We start from the raw sequence: 12332 nt of genomic DNA on the forward strand, positions 1-12332 counted from the left end.
AAATACTGAATGCATAAATATTGCTCTATAATGCTATTCACTTTAGTAATTCAGTGAAAGATGAATCCATCCATCCTCTAGATCTTATCCAAGGAGTTGTGTTTCAGTTCCTCAAAAGCAAAGGTAGGGCTTCCCTGGTGGCGCAGTGGTTGAGAGTCCACCTGCCGATGTAGGGGACACGGAATCGTGCCCCAGTCCGGGAGAATCCCACATGCCGCGGAGCGGCTAGGCCCGTGAGCCATGGCCGCTGAGCCTGTGCGTCCGGAGCCTGTGCTCCGCAACAGGAAGAGGCCACAACAGTGAGAGGCCTGTGTAGTGCAAAAAAAAAAAAAAAGCAAAGGTAGAGTCATATGGCTCCTTCAGGATATAGGCCTCTAACGTAAGTTGCAAATACAAATATTTTGAGGGTATGTTTGCTCTTTGCTAAAAGCTCTAAATTTTTGGCATAAAGATTCTAAAATTCCAAAATTTTTACTTTTTAATGAAATTCACTGTTTTAAGGGAGAAATCTTTGAGGTCCCAGAAATTTTTCCATTTTGCCTGACTCATAATATGGTTAATGGAATAGGTCCTATGGGAACTGGTCTTTTTCGAAGAGCTTTTTCGAATGAGGCTGATGCGAGATCAGAGAGAACCTTTAATGAGGTAATCATCTGTATTTTGTAAACAATTTAATAGTAACTTTGAATGTGATTATTGGTTTCTAGATTGTTTTCTTTACATAGAAGCTACTTTGCTGAGCCTGCGAGCCACAACTACTGAAGCCCGCGCGCCTAGAGCCCGTGCTCCGCAACAAGAGAAGTCACCGCAGTGAGAAGCCCGTGCACCGCAACGAAGAGTAGCCCCCGCTCGCCGCAACTAGAGAAAGCCCGCGCGCAGCAACGAAGACCCAATGCAGCCAAAAATAAATAAATAAAATTTTTTAAAAGACCTAATTTTATGGTATGTATAATATATCTTAATAAAAGCTACTACTAAAAAAAATCGACTTCAACCAATAGAGTGTATATAGGCTTTTTTTTTTTTTTTTTTTTTTTTTTTTTTTAAATTCTGTCTCAATTATCCTTTATTTGTAGTTTTACCTTGAATTACTCTGGTAACCTATTGAGGTTTGTTTTTTTTTTTTTTTTTTTTTTTTTCTCCAATTCGCGCTGTCTCGGCGCACGTATGTGTCACTAGCTCTTTTTTTTTTTTTTTTTAATTTATGGCTGTGTTGGGTCTTCGTTTCTGTGAGAGGGCTTTCTCTAGTTGTGGCAAGTGGGGGCCACTCCTCATCGCGGTGCGCGGGCCTCTCACTATCGCGGCCTCTCTTGTTGCGGAGCACAGGCTCCAGACGCGCAGGCTCAGCAACTGTGGCTCACGGGGCCAGCCGCTCCGCGGCATGTGGGATCTTCCCAGACCAGGGCTCGAACCCGTGTGTCCGGCATTGGCAGGCGGGCGCTCAACCACTGCGCCACCAGGGAAGCCCCTGTATATAGGCTTTTGACTTGGACTGTCATCAGCTGAACTCCACCGAGGGGGCCCAAGGAGAGGCTGGAAGGGCAGGCTGTGACAGCCTCGAATGCTAGGCTGTGGGATTCGGTTGCTAAAATACTGAAGGGAAGGGTGAAAAGGTTAAAGCAGAAAGATTACTTGGTTAACATTTTCCAAATAGATTATTTATTTTAAACAATACAAGAAATTTTTCATAAAATAACACTGTCATCCCAACAAAACTGCCAACAGCTACAGCCACAGCAGACAACCTTTGGATCTACTGACCAAACTTCAGAATATAAGGTATAAGAACAAACCAAGCAAAGTGCAAAATTCTTACAGATAAGATTAAATCAACAGAAGCTTAATATCTCTTTCAGCTGATGCAACAAACTTCTCCAAAACACCACTGGGACCTTCTGGTGCCACCAGTTTGGGGTTTAGTTTACGTTTGACAGCCATCAGGCAAAGCCCTTGAATGTCTCTACACACTGCTACATAAGTGAAGTCTTTAAAGGACAAAGAGCAGAAAAAAAGAGCTTTCTGAGTTTACTATGCTGATTGGCTAAGACAAAGTAATATATAATAGACCTGAGATGCAAGAAGCACTGTGTCAATGCATACACACACACACACACACGCACACACGCACACACACACACACACAGCAGCCAAATCACTTGAGATAGGATAAAAATGAAGTCGAATTTCAAGAGTCAGTAAAGCAGAAGTTCTGGAACACTATTTACAATTTGTCTATAAAAATCTTTGTGTATATTTGACCACTGTTTAATTAAATGATACACTCCATTTAAATAGCAGTTCTGAGATTGGTTTCCTTTTGTTGTAATCATTCTCCAAAAAATACACATTTAAATTTAGTGACATAGTATCGAAGCCTTGGAAATGCTTTGATTTTATACTGCTCCTCTGAAGACAAGGAGACATAACATATTATTCAAATCATAATCTTTTTTTTTTTTCACTTTTTCCTCTGAAAAAAAGGCTTTTTCTCTGGGAAAGTCTTTCAACTTCAAAACCATTGGAGATAATTTTTTGGCATGACTTCTTGACTCTGTCACAAATGGCTTTGAAATATTCATCATTCCTCTTAGATGATAAACAATGGCACTGCTTCTATTGCTAAAGACAAAGGGAAAATGCCTCTAGTTTCACGTGGAATCTCTTTAGAAAGAACTCCTGAAACATTGTAATAGATACCTCTCTGGGTACCTGCCCAGCCCATGCTCACTTTGTGTTAAACTGGCCTCTAGTAACCATGATAATACATGAACCAGAGCTCTTGGCTATATGACTGGATCCCAAGTAGACACCCAGCCCAAGATGCCAACAGACCCTCTCACTCGAAGACCACAGACTGTCTCTCGTGGCCTTGAACTTAGTCACCATGTCCTAGGGGGCTCAGGAAGCCATTTCTGCTCTACATGAGGAGAAACAGAAATCTGAGGGAAAAAGAATAAAGTGAATATGGTGACAAGAAAATATGTTTCAGGAGAAAGACAAAGACATAGAAGAACACAGATGCTGACCAGCTACTATTGTGTCTGCCATCCTTCCAGTCCCTATGAGGCCTGGCTATACTTCCTGCCCTTGGGCACCATGGAGTTCACTTAATTCCTTATAAAGACAAACAAACTCTTTAGTTTACGTTTGTTCCAATGGGTTTCTTATAACCAAACAGTCCCTGATTAAAATAAATTGTTAGTATGAAAAATAGAAATTTTAAACAAAAGATAATTTCAAATTTGAAACCAGTGTTAGGAAACCATTTGATTTCGGCCACAGATTTGCTTGATATAACTTAAAATATTTCAATTATCTCTCTTTATAGTTACATAATAGTGTTGCTCAAAAAACTTGTAAAATTGAGAACATTCCAGAGTTCTGTCACTTCCTCATCAAACCTCTTCATTATCATATCCAAAGAATGAACATGGTCCATTCATTCCACAAACACAAATTCCCCTCTAGATACCAGGCAATAAGGTACAGGTTAGAAATAAAATATGAGCAAAACAGCTTCACACCTGCCCTATTTAAATAGGACACAAAAAAACACAAACAATAATTTCTTCAAGAGTTAAGTGCTATAGCGCGTGACTATTTTTACAAATATGCATTTATAAAAATCTCGCTGATCTTCCTCTTTGAATTTTGTGGTAATGGGCATATTTTCAGTCATTTTAGTGGCACCATCCTAGATCTTAACATTTGTTTTATTTAAATCAATTTGATCACTGATGATTCCAGTGATTTTCCAATCCTCTTTAAGTAAGTACCAGTTGTCTCTTCTACAATCATGAAATTCAAGGACTTTTTTTTTTTAATTTCTACTGGAGTATGGTTGCTTTACAATGTTGTGTTAGAAGGACTTCTCTTTATCAGATATCCTTTGATATTCTCCATGAGAATCTTACACAAATTGGCAATGCTTTCAATGCCCAAAAGTTTTCTCTTCACATTGAAAAGAGCTGAGGAGACAATAACGTCATTCCTAATGTACTGTAATCTTCTGGTCTTTTTTACTTCAATTATTTCATTTTACATGTGGGTAATTCTGTAGGAATAAATTCATGAATTCATGAGTAGAAATGTGCCCTCTCCTTTGTCTTTTGTTCTCACTATCATTAACTGCAAAATTTATAGAAGGACTGTTTCCTAGTATATAAAATATCTCAAAATATAAAATTTGGTTACATAATATTGTCATGAATCTGCTTTGAGAAGGCAGAGTAAAATATATACAGACAAAATAGAAACAGGCTCCAAATCTGCAAAGTACTGTATGTCCTTCCTGTTTTCTGAGTTGTTAAAAGCAATGTTCCAATTACAAATTCCTTGTACAATAAATAACTTCTAAAGATTGAATTTCTGTTGGCAAAAGACTGATACAAGTAACAGAATGTCACATTTTTATTTTTCCAATTCAATAAACTTTTGTAAATACAGTTTCCATAATCAACTGTCTTTTCCTTTTATTTGGCTATGCACTGCTTAAGGTTAGGAGTCTGACTCACCTTAATGTGCAAGAATCTCAGTATATAAAGTTCATTTATTACTCAATTATTATAGAGCATTCTACAGGCTAAATTAAGTCTCTAGCATATAATGATGATATCAAGCAATAACTTAATAGGACATAACTACAAGATATGGTAAATACCAGTCCCAATACCCTTATCACCAATGTTATAAAAGCTTACAGTAGTGAGAGGATACAGGATACTAGTAAATGCTTCCTAACATAAACTCATACAGCTAGAAAGATCTTTGTGAAGTCAATTATTTCTGGCTTAAGACTGTGGACTGACCACAAACATTTATTTCCTCTCTCTCCTAAGACCCACCCTCTCATTAAATGATAGTGGAGGAACAGAAAGATAAAAATCAAAAACAACAGGAGAGTGAAGAGGAAGGGAAAACAGTAGCAACATTTCCACAAATTCCTAGAAGGCAGAATGCAGATGGAAGAGTAGTACTTGAAGAGATAGGGCAGAGAAAGCTTTGGCTGCAATAATGAGAGGAAGAGGCTACTGATGAGGAGGAAGCCATCTGTCCTGGTAAAGCCATAAAAACTTGTAGTCATCCGGTGTAAGGAGAGGCAAGAATGAGACAAGGGGCTAAGAACAGGGAGACTGACTAAAAGCTCCTCAGGCAATAATCTATATACCCATCTCCCAAAAATGGCATGGTGGCCAGATATGTATCCCCAGGAAAAAAATACAGAAGACTTTCTTAAAAAACAGAATAAACTATTTGGGGGAGAGCTAGAACAGCTGAACTCCAAATATGACACATAGGGGTGCTCATATTAACAGCCTGCCCACCATTAACCCACATACTCAATTAAGTCCTGCCTATACTTAAGTCCCAATCAGAGTTTTATCATGTTTTAAATACAAATGGACAACCAAAACCCATCTTTTATTTGAGGAAAGGCTATAGAATAACAGAGGTTAAAAAAAAAAAAAGATGATAAAAATATAATCCCTGGGGAAAATCAAAATAATTCAGAAAACAGAAAAAAAACTATATCCTTCGAAAACTTTTAAGATACTATATTCATAAAATAAGAACAAGATGTTGCAAAAGAGGAACAGAGCTCTTAGAGCTCTTAAAAATTAAGATACCTGGGCTTCCCTGGTGGTGCAGTGGTTAAGAATCCGCTTGCCGGGCTTCCCTGGTGGTGCAGTGGTTGAGAATCTGCCTGCTAATGCAGGGGACACGGGTTCGAGCCCTGGTCTGGGAGGATCCCACATGCCACGGAGCAACTAGGCCCGTGAGCCACAACTACTGAGCCTGCGCATCTGGAGCCTGTGCTCTGCAACAAGAGAGGCCGCCATAGTGAGAGGCCCGCGCACCGTGATGAAGAGTGGCCCCCGCTTGCCACAACTGGAGAAAGCCCTCGCACAGAAGCGAAGACACAACACAGCAAAAATAAATAAATTAATTAATTAATAAACTTCTACCCCCAACATCTAAAAAAAAAAAAAGAATCCGCTTGCCAATGCAGGGGACACGGGTTCGAGCCCTGGTCCAGGAAGATCCCATGTGCCGTGGAGCAACTAAGCCTGTGTGCCACAACTACTGAGCCTGCGCTCTAAAGCCTACAAGCCATAACTACGGAGCCCATGTGCCACAACTACTGAAGCCCATGCGCCCAGAGCCTGTGCTCAGCAACAAGAGAAGCCACCGCAATGAGAAGCCCGCACACTGCAATGAAGAGTAGCCCCCACTCGCCACAACTAGAGAAAGCTCGAGCACAGCAACGAAGACCCAATGCAGCCAAATATAAATAAATAAATAAATTTAAAAAAAAAAAATTAAGATACCTAACTATGACTGTGGTAATAAAAAGTTATCAGAGGAGCTACAGGAAAGGTGAAAGGATGGAGGGAGGAGTGGAATCTGAGCAAGTTGTTGGAGACTGTGGTCCAGCAAAATAACAAGGTAACCTGTTTACCAAGACATAATTCTAAAAACACAGAATTTTCAATACACAGATTCTACACAAGGTCAAATCCAAGAGAATAATAAAGGTAAATCCCATAGTGATAACTGCAGGAGCAGGCCTGCAGAGTAATCATTCAAGCAATTTGTAGACAAAGCACAGATGGCAACTGTAGATTTAGAACAGACAGTAAGTTATCACCCTTGACAATGCAAAAGGAAAATAACAGAAGACAGAAGTTGGGAGGTGAGGAAGAGGAATGGAAGGAAGGTCAGGGGCTAATATCTTCATCTTATAACGTGGGGAGCCAAAAGACATTGTCTATGGTTAACGGGAAACTAAATAAAAGCATACTAAGTGGTCATGATTACTGCACAGAGATTTTGCTTAACTAATAACAGTGATAACTGTGTGCCAGGCACTTACTAAGAACTTTTAGGAGCTGTTCATTTAACTACACAATACAATGCTTTAAATGATCCTTTAAAAGAAAAGAAAAGAAAAAATTTGAAGCTACAGGGTAACCAACACAGGAACCAATAGTGGTGGTAAAATTACACTACAGAGGAGAAGAGAGAGATAAAGGGTGCAGTGAAAATAGGCTGATACCTTATGCATCAGAGCAGGAAATCAAAAGATAGTAATATCTAAAATTGATAAGCCAAGAAATAGAGGCATAAGCATATTACTTAGATATGTGGCGATCATCCCCAGGAGAACTAAACACTGAAACAATTTTTAAAAAATATTTTACGTGGTTCCCTTGAGAAAGAGGACTAGGGTTGGGGAGAAATGGAACAGAGGACTACTGTTTTCATGTATTAAAAAATGTTTGAATTATTTACATTTTTAGTAAATGCGAATGATTTACTTTGATCATTTTCTTCAAATTTAGTCAAAAATATTTTTCCCCAAAAGAAGTAGCAATCTAGTCTGTCCTACTACCTCAGACAGGTAAAATTCTTTTGTATTTTAATGGTTTCCAGAGAATGATCTAACAATGAAAGGTTAGCAAGTCAGCATGTCACAAATTTTTTGGTTCACATTGCATTTGGTAAATTAATATAAAGTGATTCTACGAATACTAAGATGTGGCCTTTCCACAGTGGTCTGAAAGACACTGCTTACCCATCTGTCCCACCTTCAACATCTTTGCTCTTTATTCCTCTGTATAAGAATTGAGAGACTTTCATACCCCATTCACTAGTACAGTTTCAAGAAAGAAAATTCCTGATTAGATTATTGATACTAACCAACCAAAGCTATCATCATTTCCAGACAAGGCTAGAGCTTCAGTACTGGTATTATGGCAGAGAAGGGCTGATGCAACCTAGGCAGATGCTGTAGATGGTGGACTAAATCCTACAGTAGGTCTTGCATACTATTTGTGGAGGTCACAAACCAGTGGTCCACGAGCTCAAGCCAGCCCACACGCACATCGGTTTGGCCTGTATAATGCTGGCCCACATTGTAATTTTGAAGAAGTGGCCTACATCTAAAACTGAGAATTCAAATAAAAATTGAGATTTCTGCCTTTTCTCAATAAATCAGTAAGGGCAACCCCTCGCAACTGGGTAGGAGTGCCCCAATTTGCCACACCTAGCCTGCTTCCCTCATGCATGTTACCAGTCTGGCCTTGTAGTCATTTGTATTTCTGACCTTTGCTATAAAAGATAAAACGTGTGCACGCCCACTTGACCACAACTTACTCCCTGCCAACTGCCTTACTTTGTTTTTGTTTTTGTTTTTTTTAACATCTTTTTTGCAGTATAATTGCTTTACAATGATGTGTTAGTTTCTGCTTTACAATGGTGTGTTAGTTTCTGCTTTATAACAAAGTGAATCAGCTATACATATACATATATCCCCATATCTCCTCCCTCTTGTGTCTCCCTCCCGCCCTCCCTATCCCACCCCTCTAGGTGGTCACAAAGCACCGAGCTAATCTCCCTGTGCTATGCGGCTGCTTCCCACTAGCTATCTATTTTATATTTGGTAGTCTATAGATGTCCATGCCACTCTCTCACTTTGTCCCAGCTTACCCTTCCCCCTCCCCCATCCTCAAGTCCATTCTCTAGTAGGTCTGCGTCTTTATTCCCGTCTTGCCCCTAGGTTCTTCATCACCATTTTTTTTTTAAGATTCCATATGTACGTGTTAGCATACGGTATTTGTTTTTCTATTTCTGACTTACTTCACTCTGTATGACAGTCTCTAGGTCCATCTACCTCACTACAAATAACTCAGTTTCGTTTCTTTTTATGGCTGAGTAATATTGCATTGTATTTATGTGCCACATCTTCTTTATCCATTCATCTGTCGATGGACACTTAAGTTGCTTCCATGTCCTGGCTATTGTAAATAGAGCTGCAATGAACGTTGTGGTACATGACTCTTTTTGAATTATGGTCTTCTCCGGGTATATGCCCAGTAGTGGGAGTGCTGGGTTGTATGGTAGTTCTATTTTTAGTTTTTTAAGGAACCACCATACTGTTCTCCATAGTGGCTGCACCAATTTACATTCCCACCAACAGTGCAAGAAGGTTCCCTTTTCTCCACACCCTCTCCAGCATTTATTCTTTGTAGATTTTTTTTTTTTTTTTTTTTTTTTTAGCGGTACACGGGCCTCTCACTGTTGTGGCCTCTCCCGTTGCGGAGCACAGGCTCCAGACGTGCAGGCTCAGCGGCCATGGCTCACGGGCCCAGCCGCTCCGCGGCATGTCGGATCTTCCCGGACCAGGGCATGAACCCGTGTCCCCTGCATTGGCAGGCGGACTCTCAACCACTGCGCCACCAGGGAAGCCCTGTTTGTAGATTTTTTGATGATGGCCATTCTGACTGGTGTGAGATGATATCTCAATGTAGTTTTGATTTGCATTTCTCTAATGATTAATGATGTTGAGCATTCTTTCATGTGTTTGTTGGCAATCTGTGTATCTTCTTTGGAGGAATGTCTATTTAGGTCTTCTGCCCATTTTTGGATTGAGTTGTTTGTTTTTTTTGATATTGAGCTGCATGCCTTACTTTGACTAGAACTAGGACTGAAAGACAAATTTTCAAAAAGTGGTAAATCCTTCTGATCAGTATCTTAGGAGATAACACCTAAAAGCCAGAAATAAAAACTAAAGCACAAAATCCAATAGCTAGCACTGTAATCTACATTTTTCAGTAAAAGAGTCATCATTTACTTACATTTTAATGTCTCTCCAGCATATGGTATGTGCAATTTAAATCGGTCACAGTTGGGTCCAGGAGTCAATGATGTGCAGCTTTAAAGAAAAGAAAGAGAAGAAAAGAGTTTCTTAAAATCCCACATATTTACAATATTTAATAAGTTAATAAAAAGTGATCCTTAAAGACAAACGATTAAAACACTGGCTTATAGAACAAAATAAAAGCCCTTAATGGTCATGGAGGCCAAGACACAGCAAGACTTGCATTCAAACAACTAATTCATTTATCCCACAATAAAACCTATATGCCTTCTAACAATAAATACCAACACTGCTTCAACTACTTCTCTCAAAGGAGTGTATCTCGACTTTGAAAACAGGTATATGATCCAAAACAGGTCTGTAGTCTTTGATGCCAAGAGCTGTAAAAGAAGAGTAGTTTTATGGTCCTATTTTAAATATAGACTCTTAGTTTTCACTCTGTTAGTACTAAAAAGAGCCCACTTGTGGTCTTTTTCTGGTACCAGATGGTTTTCTCTCTTTTCCCGAAAATAAGGCGCTTCCTCTAGATTTGGCACCCCGTAACTTACATCTGTAGCAGAGCACAATGCACTGCACTCAGTTTCAGATAAAATGCAAATCTAAAAGGGGGGTGAGTTAGTCACCCAGGTCTCAAAAGCTTGTTTTTTTTTTTAATCTATTACTTCACAAAGTTATACAATACTCTTTGTTCTTTACAGAGATTTACTTTGTAAGATATTTCTCATAATCTTCTGAGTCATAACTTCAACTGCATAACAGCAGTATTGGCTTCATAAATTTATAAAATATTAATATGAAGTCAGTTAAGGAAGTTGTAAGTCTTCATTTAGTCAAAAAAAAGCAAGGTTTTTAATTTGTAAAGAAGGCTAATTTTCATTCATAATTCCAAAACTGCCTATGAAACATTTCTGAAAAAGAACCTATAAAAGTAGTTTAAGGAATGGAAGCATTGTTAGAACAAATGTACAACTTTCCGAGATGGCCACTTTGAAAGGCAACAGTCATTTGAAACTAAATTTGAGAAGTGCTGGCTCGAAGAAAAACTAACTCAGAACTCAGATTAACTATTACTTTTTCCCAAAACTATTTGAATGTGAAAGAGAAAAGAAGCAGACAGAAACTTTAAAGTATTTAACATAAATCGCTAGATTGATTATTCCTCTTTATCTTTAGGGGCCAATAAAAATATTAGTTTATAAACTAAACAAAATTGCAGTAGTCATTGCAGAGTAATCTACTTTAATTTTTTACAGGTTTTAAGAACACAGTCTCCTTTACCTTTCAATATAAAAAATTTTTCAGGGCACATTTTATTAAAGGTACTAAAATATTTCTCTTATAGTATAATCTTTTCTAGCCCACAACACAGTAGTTCTTTGAAAACATTTATGGAAAACACATAAATTTTTGCATTATAAAATACAAAGGGAGAGAAATGACCCTATAAGCAACACTAAGAATTTTTTCTCTTATATTCAACCAGCAATGTTTTTAAATGATTTTTTAAAAAAAATATTCAATCAAGTGTCTTTTGGGGTCTTGAAGATCATCAAATGAAGTTATTAATAGTACAGGAAATCCTCAGGATTAATCTGATTCTGGTTTGTTTGAATCACTCATCCTTTCTCAATGTGAATTAAGTTTCTAAATTCTTCCATTCACGGTGAGGCCACACTTCATATTGTTCACTTTATGCCTTAACCACGGCCAGGAGAGTGTTTCTGTACTCTGCCCCTGCACCGTCCTCCCTTCCTACTTGAAGGGCTGGTTCCAGCCACCTCAGGGTGTAAAAAAATACATTTCTCCACCTGCGTGATTCACTCACTGATTCTTTTCACTTAGATAAGATTTACTGAACATTGTTCTATGTGTTAGGAATACAGGGTGGACAAGACAGACAAGAGCTACAGTCTCACGATAATTAAATCCTAGCGAGGGACGGAGATCTAGCAAGGGACGGAGAAATGATTTAAAAAAAAAAGAGACAAACACACAAAGATGGTTTAAGATTGCTAAATGTGATGAAGAAAATAAAACAGCGAGCTGCAATAAAACAGGAGCCACATTACATTGGAAGACTGGGGAAGACCCCTGGAGGAGGTGAAATCCGAAACCTGAATAACGCGAAGGGGCCAACCATGAAAGCTCTGGGGAAGAGCGTTCCAGCTAGAGGAAACAGCTGGTGCAAAGGCGTGAAGGCAGGAACAAGTTTGATATTTCTGGGGGAAGGAATCTTGCTAAGTCTGGGCAATGCGGCTAGAGCAGAGTGACTGAGAGAGAAAACAGCAAAAGATTAGGACAAGAGATTAAGCAAGGGACAGACCACGCAGAGCCTTGGAAGTGGTGACAGTTGACTCAGGTTTTACTCTAAGCACAAAGAAAGGTTTTAGGAAGAGTAATATTATCTGATCCTAAGCTTTTAAAAGATTATCCAGTATACTGTATGGAAAAGGGAACTGTAAAGAGGCAAAACGGAAACGAGGAGACCAGAAATGAGTCCATTTCAGGCCAGGAATGACGCTAGGTACCTGGATGAGGGAAACAGCAGTGGCAAGGGAGACAAGAAGATTTATTCAACAGGGACAACTAGCAGAGAAGCTCACGTTCAGGGAGAAGGGAAGTCAAGAGCTGGTAGTGTGAGATGACAGCCAAATCGCACATGGACACAGAG

General features: G+C 39.0%; 1 protein-coding gene across 2 annotated transcripts in view; it reads right to left on the reverse strand.

The window, feature by feature from the left end:
- BABAM2 (BRISC and BRCA1 A complex member 2) overlaps window positions 1-12332 on the reverse strand; it is a 437376-nt gene that overhangs the window by 385925 nt on the left and 39119 nt on the right. For both annotated transcript variants that reach the window (XM_081253809.1, XM_081253808.1), the window contains exon 3: window positions 9639-9715. In XM_081253809.1, coding sequence (XP_081109935.1) covers window positions 9639-9715 — 77 coding nt within the window. The remainder of the gene's footprint in view (window positions 1-9638; window positions 9716-12332) is intronic.

The sequence above is a fragment of the Mesoplodon bidens genome (genome assembly GCF_964165515.1).
Source record: "Mesoplodon bidens genome assembly, chromosome: 14".
Classification (NCBI taxonomy): domain Eukaryota; kingdom Metazoa; phylum Chordata; class Mammalia; order Artiodactyla; family Ziphiidae; genus Mesoplodon; species Mesoplodon bidens.